The 18,057-nt window shown below is 35.3% G+C and overlaps 1 protein-coding gene across 5 annotated transcripts in view; it reads right to left on the bottom strand.

The window, feature by feature from the left end:
- The window catches only part of Sras (Ras converting CAAX endopeptidase Sras), a 186,892-nt gene that overhangs the window by 87,546 nt on the left and 81,289 nt on the right, over positions 1-18,057 (bottom strand). For all 5 annotated transcript variants that reach the window (XM_089088348.1, XM_089088376.1, XM_089088354.1 and 2 more), the window contains one exon: positions 3,662-3,724. In XM_089088348.1, coding sequence (XP_088944474.1) covers positions 3,662-3,724 — 63 coding nt within the window. The remainder of the gene's footprint in view (positions 1-3,661; positions 3,725-18,057) is intronic.

Raw genomic sequence — 18,057 nt, forward strand, 5'->3', positions numbered from 1 at the left:
TAATCTAGGGCTATATCTAAGCATTAGGGGGGGGGGGTGTACTTTCAATGTTACACAGAATCATATTTGAAGAGAGCACGGACTGGCCAATTAGCACTGACTGCACTGACTGTTTATACTGACTGTTTATGCACTGACTGAAAAAAGGTTTAAAGGTTGAGACTGACTGACTTAAAAGGTTTTTGCACTGACTGTTTATATAATTAGCAGAGAGAGCACTGACTGGCCAATTAGCTTGTGAATTAATGGAATAGACCTTAAACTTGCACTAACTTGTCTCTTTCGTAAAATTTGTCTCTTATATTAGTTCAAATTTGCCATCAACATTCTCTAAAATTTTACCTTGATAGATTTAGCCCAAATAGTATTAGTATCACAGTGGTTGCGGTGGTAATAGGAGAAGAGGTTGCAGAGTTATTGCTGTATTAGTAGTAGTAGTAACAGTAGTAGCAACAGCATTAATAGCGGTAGTAGCATGTCCATCTTGCCTTTTGGTCAGCTGAACATCCCTTTCATGATGCTCCGGAATTTCACATTGACACGGTCAGCCGTTCCAAAAATATTGCTGATGTGCGCTTTTGATTCCCTTTTAACGCTCTTTTCACCTTAATGCTCTAAGCCTTAAAAGTTGTGGCAATTGAAGTAGTAGTTGGAGTAGTTTAGTAGCAGTAGTAATAGTGTTATAGTGACATGAATATATTACCTTTTTGTCAATTTATCTTTCCTTTTAACTATATTCTGAAAGTTCCAACTTAATACCCAAATCCGTTCTTGATATACACCCTTTTGACGATCTGCATGCACACACTATTTGATTTAGTTCGAATTTCCCCTCAAAATTCTGTAAAATTTTCATCTTTATACGCGTAGCCTTAATTGTACTAGTTTCATAGTAGCAGTAATAGTAATAGAAACAGTAGTAGCAGTAACAGTGTATCAAATAGATAGACAGACAGATAGATAGATTTATTTTCCATACAACAGTAAAATAATTAAACAACAATCTACAAATCCCCACAAAGACTAGCAACAGCAGTAGTAGTAGTAACATTAATAGCTGTAGTAACAGGTACATTTTGCCTTTTGGTCAATTGAACATCCCACTCATGATGCCCCAGAAGTTCCCTCTTGATAAGCCGATCCCAAAATATTGCTGAAAAGCCCGTAGCAGCAATCTGTATACACATAGTATATGTATTGATTAGTTCAATTTTCCCCTCAACATTTCCTCAGATATTTATTTCAATATCCTCAGCTTTAGTATTACTCGCTACAGAAGTAGTAGTTGTAGTGATAGTAGTCGTAGTAGTAAAAGTACTTGTGGTAGCAGTAGAAGCAGTGACAGTCGTAGTAGTGAGAGTGTGCAAATATCACCTTTTTGGTCAATTGGTCATATCCCTCATCATTTCCTGAAAGTTCTAAATTAACATACTCAGCGTTTTCTGAGTTACGCCCTTTTGATATCCCCAAACACATAATTACTGAACCGTTCAATAATATTTAAAAAAATAGATGTCTCAAAAATTTGTTTGGGTGTTGTTGTTTTTGTTGAAGGGGGAGGGGGGAATGATCGGCGTGGGGGAAGGGGGGCTGGTTGCTCTCAGATCACTTTGAATCTTAAAAACGACAATATAACTTCCAATTTCAAATCCAATGAGCCCCATCTGACGTTTATACGATCACCCATTCCATAAAAACCTTATATGCCCCCAGGACATAACTTACAACCCTTGGTCTAGGGCTCTGGGGGATTGTGCATACCCTGGAGGCATTGTTATATGTTCTTTGAACTATTTTGAGCAAAATGCCTATGTCACAATTTCACTCAGATGCATTCGGTGAACAGAGGTGTATTTGGGTGGAGGGGGGCTAGTTGACCTCCGTCACTTTTGACTCTTGAAAGGGAACTAGAAATTATAATTTTCAAACAAATGAGCCACTTCTAAAGCTTATACAACCATCCATTCCATAAAACCTTAAATGTCCCCGCCATAACTTACAACCCTTGCCCCCAGACTCTGGTGATTTTTATCAATCCCAAAAGCCTTGTTATATGTTATTTCACTATGTAAAATGGTGATCTCGATATTTCTATTGTATGCACTTCAGGAAAACACGACATGGGGGGGGGGGTAGCTACCCTCTGATTACTTTAGCTCTTAAAGAGGGTAATAGATTACCAACTTCTGATTACCAATCCAATTAGCCCTCTACGAAGTATATATGACCACCCTTTCTATAAGAACCTTATATACCCCAAGGTATAACTTACAAACCTTTGCCCTAAGGGCTATAGGGGCGAGGGGGTGGGGTGTCCTCCTCAAACATAGTTTCCGGACCCTTCAAATAATCTGAACAAATTGTTATTTCAAAATTTTCTTTGGATGTTTTTGGGGAAATGTTGGGCATGAGGGGAGGGGGTGGCCTGGTTGCTCTCAAATCACTTTTGACCCTTAAAAAGGAAATTATGACTTCTAATTTCAAATCAAATGAGACCCACCTGAAGTTTATATGACCACCCATTCCATAAAAACCTTATATGACCCCAGGTCATAACTTACAAACCTTGCCCAAGGGTTCTGGAGAGGGGAGAGAGTAAATCTCAGCCCTCAAGGCAGTGTTATATGCTCTTTGGACTATTTTAAACAAAGTGGCTATCTCACAATTTCAATCAAATATATTTGATGAAAAGAGGGGGGGTACTACTTTCCCTCCATCACTTTTGATTCTTAAAAGAGAACTGGAACTTCCAATTTTCAACCAAATGAGCCTACCCTAAAGCTTAAACAACCATCCCTTCCATTAAAAAAAACCTCAAATGTCCCCAGGGCACAACTTACAACCCTTGCCCCAGGCTCTGGGAGTTTTTTCAACCCCAAAAGCCTTGTTATATGATATTTAGACAATTTTGAATAAAATTATTGTCTCAAAATTTCTTATGCATTTCAGGAAAACAAGATGTGTGTATTGGATAGCTGCCCTCCGATCACTTTGACTCTTAAAAAAGACAGCAGAACTTCTTATTATCAATCCAATGAGCCTCCTCCGAAGTTTATACGACCAGTCTTTCTATAAAAACCTTATATGCCCCAGGGCATAACTTACAACCCTTGCCCTGAGGGCTTTGGGGAGGGGGGTGAGTGGTCATCTTCAAAGATATAATTTCCGGAATTTTCAACTACGCTGAACAAAACAGCTATGTAAAAAATTTGATGGGATGTGATTGGGGAAATGATGTGCGTAAGCTCTTTTTGAAGTTTCTACGACAATTCCTTCTATACGAAGTACACTGGTCTAAAACCAAAAAAAAATAATACGTTGTGCCAACATCGTTCTTTGCTTAGGCAGCGCTACTGCGCTGCCTTTGATTTAGTTACTTACACAAATGGTCAATTAAGAAATAATCTTTTTTACATATTTATATAGAACAAAGGGAATTTCTATTTATTTATTTTAAACAAATATTGAAGCCAAAGGCTTACTGCAATAAAATGTCTTACTATATTACTTATAATACTGGAATATAACCGTGTGTATTTTATCAAATTGCGTGTAAACAAAATGAAATCGCATAAAGATGCAAAGTTGCGTTCTTCTACCCAAAACAATGCACACCTGGCTGCAAAACTGAACATAGCACCAATGAGATAATTGAACTTACCTGTTCGGGCAAACAGAAAAGCTGAGTAGAGACCAAACAGAGATGTATAACCACACTGAATACCTATAAAATAAATACAGAATCATGGAGCTGAAAAACTTTTCAGAGAAAAAACATTAATTTTAGATAAAAACATTTAATGGAAACTACACTTTTTCTTTATTTTTTTTCTTCTTAATTACCTGTACAATAGGGTTCAAGACAGCAGATCCATAATTTAAGACTTTTCATAAAATTGGGCCAAATTTTCACTGTCACATCTGGTCTTCGACAGATGAAGAAAAGTAATTTAGCCTAAGCTATTGGTAAGAATTCCCATTGAGTAATCATGGTTGCATGGTTGCAATCTAACACTGATTCATGAATGGCAACTATTATTTCAGTTAATCTTAAAAGTAAAAGTGTATTGTGAAAACAAATTTATCTCGATTACAAAAGAGCCTGAACCCCCTCAAAATTGGAATTACATCAAAATGAAAAGTGCACTGGAATCAGCATGTTTGAAAACACTATACAGAAGAATTACAGTCCTCCACCTTGAACAACAAGGAAAATCAATTCTTTGCATGGGTAGCACTGGAATATCTCCCTTTTCCTTTTTTTCTACCGGGGCTAGCGGATTACCAGAACATCATAGAGAGATGCTTAATGGCTCATTTAATAGCTATTAGTCAAATCTACGTGCTTTTTATAAATTCCAGAATTTGCAAGTGCCAAATGGTACTAAAAACGGCACTTTTGGTACCATTTCTCAAGCAGAAAAGGTTGGAAGTATAAAAAAAGGGCACCATGTAATATTCATGGTTCTAAACCCTTAACGGGAGGTTTAAAATCACCCCTTTCTTAAACTCCCCCTCCCAACCCCCTTAGTTTGTTTCATAAATCCAGTCATCTCTCACCAGTGGCTGCTGCAACACTAGTAGGGCTAGCAATCTACCACGCCATAGTAGAGAAGTGTTTAATGGCTCATTTAAAAGCTATCCCCCCCCCACAACAAGTACATGTGCCTGATAGAGCGATTATCTCTTAGCCCTTCATGAATGCTTACATAGCGAATCAAGGAGCCCATATGTATATAAAACCGACAGGGTTACAAAAATGTAACAGAAATTTTTTGCAGAGCCTTTCGTGGACAGTTTTTTCAAGATTTTGATCCTAAAATTAAAAAAAAAATATTCATCTACTTGTGGAATTACAGATGTTCAAGAGGGAAACAAGAGAGTTTACAAAATACTCACAAGACTCGTGTGACAACCTTCTTTTTTAGTGTTTGAAGAATATGCTGGGGAGCGATGGAAGAGGATTTCACGATAGAGCTCTGCTGGACACTTATTAGCTAATTCTGTTCCCAAATTCTCAAAACTTATGTTGGTATCGAGTGGCCCATCCAAAATAATAAAACTTCTGTATTTCAAAATCAGGCTATACGGTATAAATTTCACAAAATTTTATGAGAGATACGGAAATTTTGCTTACGTTTCTGAAGAGAAAATATGAAGTTCTATCAATATTCAAAGTTATTTGATTTCTAAAAAGTTTACCTTTGAAGCCAGGACATTTTACTTAGATAACATGTGAGGAATTTGCAAAATCACAACTTTAGAATAGAAAAAATATTTAGGAAGCATACACGATGACAAAGGAAGTTTTACCTGTTATTAACCTTCTGTAGCTGTCATTTTGTTATCATCCGTTGATAGCAGTACATACTCGGGGAAAATTATTAACCCTTATATAAAGTACAGACAACAAGACCCTATTTTAGCTAAAGCCCACGTCAACCTATCATCACCTAGGTTCTAGGCGTTAACCCCCCCCCCCCCCTGTGGAAAATAAGGCTTTCCAAATTTGAGAATTTTATTTGAGTTTTATTTTTATAATTTCCGCAGGGGGGGGGGAGGAATTTTGGTACTTGTGTATTATGCACCACACAGAAAAGTTTACGCTGTGTAAAATTCGAGAACACGCCGATTTTTTCTTTAGTTTCTTCATTACTTTAGAAATAAATTTGGGCTACATATTTGCACATTAGGGTGGGGGGTAAAGTATAGCGGGTCTGCATGCTAAATGTGTTTGGTACAATTATTCTGCATATTAGATAGATAAATAAGCATAATTTAAAGCCAAATATACGGCCATGAACACAATAAAATAACATAACTGAATATAGTGAATGGGGGATGGGGGGGGGGGTTTAACCCCCCGGAAACTATTCCAATGCGGAAAATCTCCCCGGAAAGTGACCCCCCTGGAAAATGCCCTCACGGAAAATGGCCCCCCCCCTATGGAAAATAAGGTTTCTACATTAGAAACTTCTATTTAATTTTTTTTTTTTTAGTTTCGTTGTAAAGAGCTAGGGAACGGGAAAAAGAGGAAAAAACACAAATCCATTTGTGTTGAAAACACTTCCATATGAACTTCTGCAATTTTTGGCAGCAGCGAGTGCCAAATAAAAAAAAATGCAGAAAAAAAATGCAGAAAAAAAATATAGGCGAACACTCATCAAAATTAAGCCAAAACATGTGTATTATGGGCAACTCACTCAAGTTTACGCTGTGTAAAACTCGAGAACAAAACTAGTTTCTCCGTTAGTTTTTTTCCAGCTTAGCGCGAGATAAGACAAAGACCAGTGACAGAATATATGGGAAATATATAATTTGGGCTATATATTAGCACATTAGGGGGGGGGGGGTATAGTATTTGGATAGTTTGACGTCAGAAAACAATTCTTTCCAGGTATATGGCCACTAAAAAATTACAAAAGCATAGCGAGGTATCTGGAAATTTAGAAAACTAAAAAAAAGAAAAATCCCAGTGTAGAGTAAATGTAATGTTTCATTTAAGTATTTTTTCCAAGTTTTAAATGTTTTTTTTTTCAATGACCACTTTTCCAAGTATTACTAGGTATTACTAGGCACTATTACTAGGTTAGTGTAGTGTTTCATTTAAGTGTTTTATGATGATCGCTGATCAAAGTTAATGTTATTTGTGCCTTTCACTTATGTTATTTTACTGTGTTCATGGCCATATATTTGGCTTTAAAATACACACACACACATATATATATATATATATATATATATATATATATATATATATATATATATATATATATATATATATATAATATGCAGAATAATTTTACCAAACACATTTTGCATGCAGACCCGCTATATTTTATCCCTCGCCCCCTCCCCTAATGAGCAAATCTATAGCCCAAATTTATTTCTAAAGTAACGAAGAAACTAACAAAAAATCTGACGTGTTCTCGAATTTTACACAGCGTAAACTTGAGTGAGTGGCGCATAATACACAAGTACCAAAATTCCTTCCCCCAACGGAAATAAAAAAATAAAACTCAAATAAAATTCTTAAATTTGGAAAGCTTTATTTTCCACTCTGGGGTATTTTCCGGGGGGAATTTACCAGGGGGGTATTTTCTGGGGGGGGGGGGTATTTTCCAGAAAGGGGTAGTCGCCAGGGGGGGGGGTAAACGCCGACCACCCATCACCTAAGTTGCCGTAACACTTTGTTTTACGTTTTTTAAACTTGCAAAGGTTAATTTAAAAGTGAAGTTTTTCTGAGGGAAGTAAAGAGCGAAGTTATAACTTAAAACGAACAAAAATTATTGCTTCACAGTCCATCTAACATATAGCAACAAAGCTAGTGAAAATAAACTAAACGATGATATTTCCCTATGTTTGCAGGATTATAGAAAACTAGCGCTTTACTAAAAACACAAAAGCCAAGTATATAAAACAAGAATATTGGTTTAGGAGTAAAAAAAGAGTAAGTAGCTTTACAACAGTATAATAACCTACAACCATTCATAGTCTTAAATCAGCTTTGATATTAGTAAATTTCAGTATAAAATTAAAATTAGCTAAAAAACTTAATCATAAACAATTAATATTATCTTAATTTCCGCATAGTCATTAAACATCTTGGTATCACCCAATAATACCAATAGTGAGTAAAATACAATTTTGAACTGAAAAAAAAAAAACCCTCTTAGTGTTACTCAAAATGAGGAACAAATAAACCATAATATGAACTTCGAAAGTCCGGTTATTTCTCTCTATACCACAACAAATTTTAAATTGGGATACACATTCTAAAGCTAGTCTATAATACATTCAAAATGAGTTGGCTTCAAACTTCTCTACAAAATAATCATGAATGGTCCTTTTCAAAACCAAAACGAGAGCCTATCATTAGACCGAGCTCATTTTTCAGAAGTGATACCAAATTAAACAAAAAAAAAGTTAAGCAATGCTTTTTTTTATGCAAAAATGTCCTAGTGTTGCCAAGAGGGTTATTACAATAGAATTAAAAACAAAAATGAATATCCTTCGAAGGCTTTTGGTAGGTTTATGTCAATTATTCTGTGCATCTATGAGACGACAGGTCCTCTTAAAACCATAAAACCGAAAAAAAACGATAAAAACTCAAGCCTAGAAAAACTCTGGATGATAGATATTTGGATGACCAAAACGATGAAGAATTTGAGTTGTTTAAAACACAGATGAATAAGCTGCAGCGAAAGGCAGTCTCTAACTTCTATATTCTTAAATTTGAGAAATATCAAGGTAATATGAAAGTAACATGAAATACAATAAATAAACTAGTGAGAGGAACAGAAAACAAGGTAAGTGAAGAGGTTTATTTAAGTGGTTGTGACCGTGATGATAAGAATGCAATTGGGTACTGGTGCATTATGTGGGCACTGCTATATATTGTACAAGGAAACCAGTCATGAAAAACCCGTCAGGCAGGCTATTTGCGTGAGATCACTATAGATAAATGACTGCAAAGCCGTGGTTTCTCAATGAGTTACAATATTTAAACGATTGTTTTTTAGGGTTTAAGGGGGGAAAAGGTACCTAGGTTAGGTTACGTATTTAATATATGGTATTCTTTACCCCATCCCCCCTAATGTGCAAATATACAGCGCAAATTTCTTTCTAAACTATTATATACTCATCCTATTTCATTTTATTTCATTAGCATTAACCAAACTTGACTTCTTTAACAGTGTCCACATAATGCACGAGTACCTGAAATTGTTAATAAGTTTGGTAAACAAAAATTATAAAAGTAAACCTGAAAGCCAGCTAGTGTATATGATCAGGATATGCAGTTCAGTATGATTAGTCATGAAAGAGCTGAATCATTCGTAATAATTTTTGAGATGTGGGTTCTGTGGGTAAATTTCCCGGGTATTGATGGCTTGTCTCTTGAAGGGCTTAAAGCACCTATACTCTTCCTCCAACCCAATTTCTTAAAAAGCCACTCTCTTTGCACCCTCCCAAGAAGTTCTAACTTTCCTTAAATCATTCCTTACAACGTCCTTCCACCTGATTCTGGGACGACCTGCTTTTCCTGATAACACAATAACTGACTGATTTTTGACACAACTGTAGCCTATATTAATCTCCGTAACGATAAAAGGCGCTTGTGTGCTTCAATTTCAAATAAGCCGGGTCGTTTAAAAATCTAATAAGGCATACCCAGACATTTTCTTTTGTCAACCATAACAAGGGAAGAAACTACAAGGATAATTATAACATCCAACCCTTGTCATTTAATATCTGACTTTCGCTAAATTTCACCCAAACAACCCCCTTGCGTCTTTCTTCTCCACATGATAGGACCTACTTATCTTACTTCTCATAATGATCAGCCGTATACTATCATCTGATAAAAGGAATAACCTGCTGCTTCGTGGCTTACATAAACGGAGTACTTAATGAGGAGTGACAACAAATACGAGGTGTACCCCCTGGTTACAAGTAACCACTTACTGACGCCACGCCGGTTGAACCCCAGAGCGCACTGTGTACGTGTACTAATATTTAATTGTTACTACCCATAACTCTCTTAAGTCAGGGTTGAACCGTTTATAGTGATCAATCACTCAAAGAATAACAACCAGGTTAATTTTACCTAACTACACAAAAACTTAATTTGCATCAAATGAGCTATCTAAAACGCAGTGAATGGCGACAGCTGACTTAATTTTTGAAAAATAAATTAAGTAACACCATAAAGGCACAGTCTCGTTTCGCCAAGATTGGTTCAATTCTGGCTAAAATCCCCCTTTTTTTAACCCATCTTCCTCTAAAAATCCTCTCGTAGCTTAAACCACTTAAGGTTTGAACTTGTTTTCATCCAATTTAATTCTACGATAACTCTTACCAAACTACAGCTTAGTCAATTAGTAACCAAAACTCTAAAAAACGGAATTTTGATACCGATAGAAATATCAAAAGAATCGGATTTTTATGCTGACTTTATATATATAAGTTTCATTAATTTTAGTTTTACCCCTCAAAGATTACGAGCATGAGAAAATTTGCCTGATTTTCGAAAAAAAGGAGGAAACACCCCCTGAAAGTCAAAGAATTTTATTGGAAATCACACCATCAGATTCAGCGTATCAAAGAACCCTGCTGTCGAGGTTCCAAGCTCCTATCTGCAAAAATGTAGAGTTTTGCAATTTTTGCCACAAGAAAGATCACGGATGTGTGTTTCTTTGTTGTTTTTTTTCTTCCCAGGGGTGATCGTATCCACCCAGTGGGCCTAGAAAGTCGGGAGAGGGCTCATTCTAACGGAAATAAAAATTCTAGTGCCCTTTTTAAGTGACGAAAAAATTGGAGGGCAGCTAGGTCCCCTCCCGCGCCACTTTTCCCCCAAAATCGTCCGATCAAAATTTTTAGATAGCTATTTTGTTAAGCATAGTCGAAAGGCCCGATAACTATGTTTCTGGAGATAACACGACTCCCCACAGCCCCTGGGGAAAGGTCTTTAATTTGTATAATTTGCCCATTGTTTACATATAGTATTTATTATTGGGAAGTATGCATAAATTTTTCAGGTGGGGAGGGGAGGACGAATTTTCTACTGGGGGGATTTCGCACCGGGGTAATTTTCAATGGAAAGGCAAGATTTCGGGGGTGAACTTTTCAGGGAAAATTTTACACTGGGGGAATTTACCAGAATTCTTATACGAAATTTCTGTACATGTCCTGCTTTCTCTTTAGCGATTTTACCCGTGGAGATGTTAAGGGTTATTGTCGGGGTAATTTTCGCCAGGCTTGAATTGGCCAAAGAATATTTCCGTGGGGAGGGGGATTTTTCCATGGAGGTGCGGCCAGAAATCCTGGCGTTATTAAAAAAAAAATGATCAGAAATTAAATTTAAAAAACAAGTCTTTTCAACTGAAAGTAAGGAGCAACATTAATACAAGCCGAAAATATTACTTTGGCCTATATAAAGGGGGCTGCCCGCTCCTCACCACCTCGCTGTTTACGCTAACGTTTAAATTTTGTCCCAATAAGTAACTTTTTTTTAAAGTGCCGGAAAACTTTAGCGTGAAGAGCGAGGTATATCAATAGATACATCATTTTCGATTGCTACTGGGGGGGGGGGGATTTTCAACGAGGAATAATTTTCCATGGGGAAAAAAGTTTCCCGTGGATGAACTATCAAGGGAAAATTTGCCAGAATGTATATACGGCTTTCTTTTTATTAGTCTTCTTTTCTCTTTGCCGTTTCAATTTTAGATATAGATTTTAAGGGGGAAAGAATGGTCCAGTTAGAATTGTCCGTTAGGAAAGAATTGTCCGTTAAGCATAAAAATGCAGAATTAAGGGGGAAGAATTGTCCAGAGGGAAATTTTTATCGGGTTGAAGTTGCCTAGAGTATCTTTCCGTAAGAGGGGGGATTCTTCACGGGAGAAATTCGCCATGGGGAAGTTTTCCACGGGATAAATTCTCCAGAGGGACTTTTATGCTGGAGCAATTTTCTACTAGGGGACGGGTTATTAGCGGGAAAAATTTTCCACGGCGGAGGGGATTTCGGGCATGATTTAAAAAACAATCTTTTCAAATGAAAGTGCGCTAAGAAAAAAATTTCACCCGGAACCCTCTGCAAGAAATTTTTCGGGGGGAATTTTCAGCTAGAATGGAATTGTCTGAGAAGAATTTTCATGACGGGGGAGGTGGTATTTTACGTGAGAATAACTTTCCATGGAGGGGAGCCGGATTTCCCGGTATTATTTAGAAACGATCAGAAATTAAATAAAAAAAAGTTTTTAACCGAAAGTAAGGAGTAACATCAAAACTTAAAGCGAACAGTAATTATTACTTATATGGGGAGGGTTGCCCTCTCCTCAATAACTCACTCTTTACGCTAAAGTTTGACTTTTTGTCCCAATTCTTTAAGAACGACTCCTGAAAGACGCGGACCATTTAATTACAATATTATGCTGTTTTAAATGTTTAGCGTAAAGAGCGAGGCATTGAAGAGAGGGGAGCCCCCCTTATATAAGTTATAATTTCTGTTCGTTTTAAGTTTTCATGTTGCTCCTTACTTTCAGTTGAAAAAGACTTTTTTCATGTAATTACTATTAAGATTAATCGAAATAACAAGTTTTTTCACTAGAGACATTTTTTTCTAAATTTTTAAATCTCAGGTCAATATAGGCTATGGTTTGCTCTTTCCTGGGTTGGACTGCCCATGGTTGGATACACGGTCATTCAATTCAAGAACCACCGATAGTGGAATAAAAACAACTTTTTTGTTTTTCTTGGACGTCTACTTGGTAAAAGACTAAATGATGTATTATTAATTTTTTTTAATAAAGGTTAATTCAAATCAATTCAATTAGTGGAATTAGTGAAGTGGAAACCGAAACAACCAAAAACATTTGTAAAAATTAGGAAAATCTTTTAAAAAATAATTACTAAATTATTATTAATTTTTTTAGATTAAATTGTAATTAAATTAATTCCTAATTAAAAAATAGGAAAAACTTGATCACCGTTTTTAAAAGAAGAAAACATGCAGTTATGCAATTTTTGGTAGTAGCGGGAACCAAATAAAAAAAATGTGCTAAAAAATAAGGAAAATATAAATGTACGGCATCAAACAGCTCAAGAACTGTAGCTGTTTCTTTTGAAACTGTAGCTGTCTGTGAGAATCAACAAATTGTTGATGTTTGAATTTTTATATGCAAAACGCGTTAGTAAATTTATTTAATTAATTTTTTTCTCTTTTTTTCACGGTTCGAAGTAGCCAAACTTACAAAAATGCAATACTGCCCTAAAAGCCTCACAATTTTGAAGCAAAAAGTTTTTATTTTGATGACCTTGGTATTTTCAGTGCCTTTAACTACCCTTCGACACTTCCTGAGGATAAAAATTAGCACAATTTTCTTGAGAGTGCCAATGTAAAAGGAGGGAGGGGGGGGGAGGGGGAGCAAAAAGCAAAGACGCCCGATACTTCTAGGGAGGAGGGGTACTTTGGCTTTTTAACAGTAAAAACATCAAAAAGATAATTTTGTGAATATAGCAAGCGATTGTTCCCACCCCGCCAATGGGTGTCCCTGATCCTTGTCAACCTTTCAACACCTCCACGTTTCAGAGTTATAATTTATCACTATCATTGGTGATACATCATATCATTGTGATAATATATATTGTGATAATCATATCATTGGTGATAATATATCACTATCATTTACTTAAAATCGAAGAAAGAAGAGCAGTACTTGTCAGTAAAAAACAAAACAATGAAGCAACTTCAATAGCAAGATCAGTCGGTAAAAATGACCAGCCAGTCGGTAGAATCCATTACCCCGCCCTAAAACATTTTTGGGGCGGGGCAATTCAATGACTTATTTTCTCAATTCATTATTATCTCATTATTATCTCAATTCAATAACTTATTTTTAGTATTCTTCGAATTTGTTTCTTCTGTAAGAAAAAACAGAGTGCCTTGATTGGCTGTTGTAATTTGTATATCTTATCAGTATGTCGGCTCTTTCCATTTCAATTCTAATTGCACAGAATTGGCAAACTCAGCATTTGACCTTAGTTTACTTAATATTAGTATTAAATGAAATTTGCGTGTTCCCCTATTTAGCTTCCTGTTTCATCAACATTTGCATTTGACAGTCTATTGCAAAGCCCATTCCACATTAATTAACGGTCAACGTGCTTTTCAGAGGGAAGTGCTTTGCAAATTAATTGCCATCTTACCAAGTGGTTAGGGGTCATCACATGCAACAGCACATAACCTAATAAGTAAGAAGGATTCAGCTGCTATTTACATGAACTTTAATGATCCGATCCCTAACCCTGAAATTGAATTGCTTTGTTGTAGATCACAAACCAGCCAATTACCGAATGTCAGTTTAGTTGTTTGCTTTAGATGACAGTGTGCTTTATCCGAGGTTAGACTGTTCATATTGATATCAATTTTAGAATAACTACATCTCCAACAGATCAATAAACTTATATGAAACCTAGCTACTTATCTGTTAAAGCAACAATACTCAAGTTGTTGGTCAGACAGAACCTTTTTCTTTTTGTAGTTTCTTTCAGCTTAGCGTGAGAGTGTATATATGTTACCGTGAATGTCGACTTTTACCGGTGGACGTCAACAAACACCAAATACGTCAGTGAAAGATCAAATATTTCATCACATTCTTGTGCATTCGGACCCTCACGGGTGAATATCGACAATCACAGATATGTTGTGGTGAATGTCCAAAAGAGAGGAAAAACCCCAATTTTTATCTATAATTGAAAAATAAGATAGAAAAAATCAATTCCTTATCTCTGCTTGGATTCAATCAGCTTTGTCGGTCTTACGCAAAGTTTGATGATGACAGTCTTTTTTTTCAATACCCTGATTTATACAGTATATTGCAGTGAATCCTGATATTTTTTTTGAAAGTTAAATGCATTAATTACGGGTAAACGAGAAAACAATTGTTTTCATTTCTCTCAAGAAAAGTAACTAAAATGTAACCTACTCTAAAATAACTTCTGAAGTGGTTTCTGCTAGTGCAACACACCTTTGGATTGTAGACAATGAAAATATTTTGACGTTATAAAACTTAATGATGAAGAGAAGTTGATTGTACCTTTAAACCTAGGAGAAACGAATATTCGGTATTAAGTTACTAACAAGAAATTGTTCAGTATACTTTATGAAGCTCACATCAGAATAGGCGACGGAGGAAGAACACATGCTTAAAGAGTTGTAAAATAGATACAAAATTTTACATATAAATCTCATAAATGCTAAACATTCACCATTAGTGTACGGTGAATGTCAACATTCTTTGGTGAAAGTCAGAAATAAGGATATTTAACAAATATTTCGGACATACACCAAGCGACTATGTTTTTGTTGACACTCACCGGTGAATGTCGACGTTCAACAGATTTCGGATATTCACGGTATCATATACACTACATTGTAGGCATATTTTAATTAAATGTTTTTGCTTGTATTTTGATTAGGTTAGATTAGAAACCATTTGGATAATGCCTTCTGTGGGACTGGCTTCCGATAATTCTCTGTTGTAGTTTCCATATTGCTTTTATACTGAAGTATTGTACTTTCATAGTGCTTCGGCATATTTCATTAGGATTAACCTAAATTCACTTCTTGACTGTTGTTGCTATAACAGATAAGTACTGAAACCTATAGCGCAGGCATTATTTCAATGGTAAAAAAAAACTTAAATAAGGCATTTAAGTTAGGTCAACATTATAATAAAACCACAATGAAACATATTCTTGTCAATGATTACTTTGGTCTACGGGTAGAAGCTTCAGCCAGTTACCCGAGGGCTCGAGAATTAGATCCCCATCCACAATAATCTTTATACAACATTTTGTTTTTTACTCCAGCCATATTTTCCATTTAAAAACGCTTTATAAGCACAAAATTTCAAATTCCTAAGAAATACCGAGAAAATAACGTATATAGGCATGGGTGCTCACGGGAAGGGGATACCGAGAATTCGTCCTTCACAGTAGAATAAAAAAAAAAAGTAAAACAAGGTAAAAAGGAAGGGTATTTTTATCATTGAAATTTTTTGTAACTTAGCAGTAAAAAAACTGCCAAGTGGGAAAAAATGCCATTTTTTGCTGATTCAAGAACAGTAACTATTATTTGGATTAATATTATTATTGTTAATTAATACTATTTCATAATATTAATATTATTATATATTAATAATAATATTAATACTATAGAATAATAATATCATATTAATAATGATAATAATAATGTTAATACTATACTATTTGAGAGTAAAATATTATTTTGAAAGTAAGTTTGACAAGATCTTTGAAATAAGACTGAAACCCCCGTAAAATGGCGTCAGATGGAAATCAAAACTGAATCATTTGAATTGTCATTGTCAGAAATTTATACAAGAAAATTACAGCCCAAACTTTGGACAACAACAAAGATCACTTTTTTTTTTATCAGGGTAACACTGATGTGTCTGTCATCTTATTTGTATGCCCTATATAGGTTTAAAAAAGACAGCATAGTGAGAAAAATTGCCTGCTGAAGCTTTTTTATAAGTCGAAAGTGATTGGAGACCAACCAGTCGAGGGGGAGGGGTATTTTCCGTGGGAGGGTGTTTTTCATGGGGGTATTTTCTGGGAAGGGGGGGGGTATTTTCCAAGGGTAGTAAACGCCGGCCACCATACCCAGTATAGTATTTGGTCATAAAATCGCTCATAAGTGAACACGGTCCTCATGACGGCAGGATGACTAACCTGACTGATTAACTATGTTATTGTAAATCAATAACTGACAGGTTCAATACAGAACACTAAGGTATATTAGAGTGCCAATACTGATCTTAAAAGTAAAGATCAACATATAGATAGGTCTAGAGCTAATTTAAAGCTGAAATTTAGGAGTACTAACCATCTCGTGGGTAACTATGGCGTTGATAGACGCCAGGGCGAGTATTTGAGAGAAACTTACAAAGTAGGGTATGATATGAAACTAGAGAGTTTGGAGTTTGACAATGTCAAAGATGGACGGAGTAACTTTAGAAAAATAGTTCATGAAGACAACAGAAAATGTATTAGTGAGGAAAGTTTGAAAAGCAGTGTTGATTATTAGTGAAAACGGTATTAGCTTGGGGGAAACGCTATGAGAAAAGAAGATGTAAGTTGATTTTTGTGACAAAAAATAATTGAAAATTAAAAATTTGTGAAAAATTAAAAACCACTAAGAATTGTAAAAAAAGGGTTAGGCTAATTGGTTGGTTTTGTCTTTTTAGAAACTCTTGTAATAGTAGGCTACACGAACTTTCGTTTTTCAGAGGAAGTAGTTGTAGGCCTACGTTGAACAATGCATAGATACAAAACTAAGACCTAGAATTATCTGAATGTTTATAAGGGAGAGCATGGTGTTGGAGGGGGAATTAAGAGCTGATGGTGACTGGATTTTTTATTTTCTTTATATTTTTACTATTATTTTACAGTTTTTACTTGCTCCAATTCTCCTAGGTCTTGTATTTGACAAGATCTTTGAAATAAGACTGAAACCCCCGTAAAATGGCGTCAGATGGAAATCAAAACTGAATCATTTGAATTGTCATTGTCAGAAATTTATACAAGAAAATTACAGCCCAAACTTTGGACAACAACAAAGATCCCTTTTTTTTTATCAGGGTAACACTGATGTGTCTGTCATCTTATTTGTATGCCCTATATAGGTTTAAAAAAGACAGCATAGTGAGAAAAATTGCCTATTGAAGCTGATTAAGAAATGGTAACTATTTTTCGATTAATTTAAGTAGGAAAAATTTGGATACTTGTTAAGAAAACGGTAAACACGCGATATAATTATATAGGGAAGATGCTTAAGAAATCAGTCAAACTGGTTTCTTTGAATAGGCAATGCAATTGGAAACCGTGGTTTGTCATTGCGTTTAAAATATTTAAGCTATTCTTTTTGGGGGTCTAGGGAGGGAAAAGGTACCTAGGTTGGGTTAGGTTAGGTTACGTATTTAATATATCCCATGCGTTACCCCCCCCTAATGTGCAAATATATGGCGGAAATTTTTTTCTAAACTATTATTTTTTCATCCTATTTTTTTTTATTTCATTAGCATTAATGAAATTTCACTTATCACGTTTTTACCGCTTTCTTAACCACTACCAAAATTTATTGCGGAATTTTTTTGCTAACTTCTTTTTTTCTTTTTTTTAACATTTGCTTTGGCCAAATGATTTGAGTTCTCCGAAAAATAAGGTTGAAGTCCAAGAAGCGAAAATAACGAAAGTAGGCTATACTTTGTAATGAGAAGCTCCAAGTTATTTCCAATAGCACAGCAGAAAATTTGCGATAGCAATGACAATTTTTTTTGTAAATTAGATTGACAACACATCTAAATTCGCCTTTAGTTGTTCATTTTTCTAGAATCTTTTAAAGCCTAAAAAAACGAACCAAAATCAATTTTAAAAACGAACAAAATTTAAGCAGCTTCTGTAATATGTATCTGTAATATTGGTTCAAATGAACAGACTCGTAATATTTCCTTAAATTTTTAAAATGCTGAAAAACCA

Source organism: Artemia sp. Qi Xiang Cuo, chromosome 1 (genome assembly GCF_049724085.1).
Source record: "Artemia sp. Qi Xiang Cuo chromosome 1, ASM4972408v1, whole genome shotgun sequence".
Taxonomy (NCBI): Eukaryota; Metazoa; Arthropoda; class Branchiopoda; order Anostraca; family Artemiidae; genus Artemia; species Artemia sp. Qi Xiang Cuo.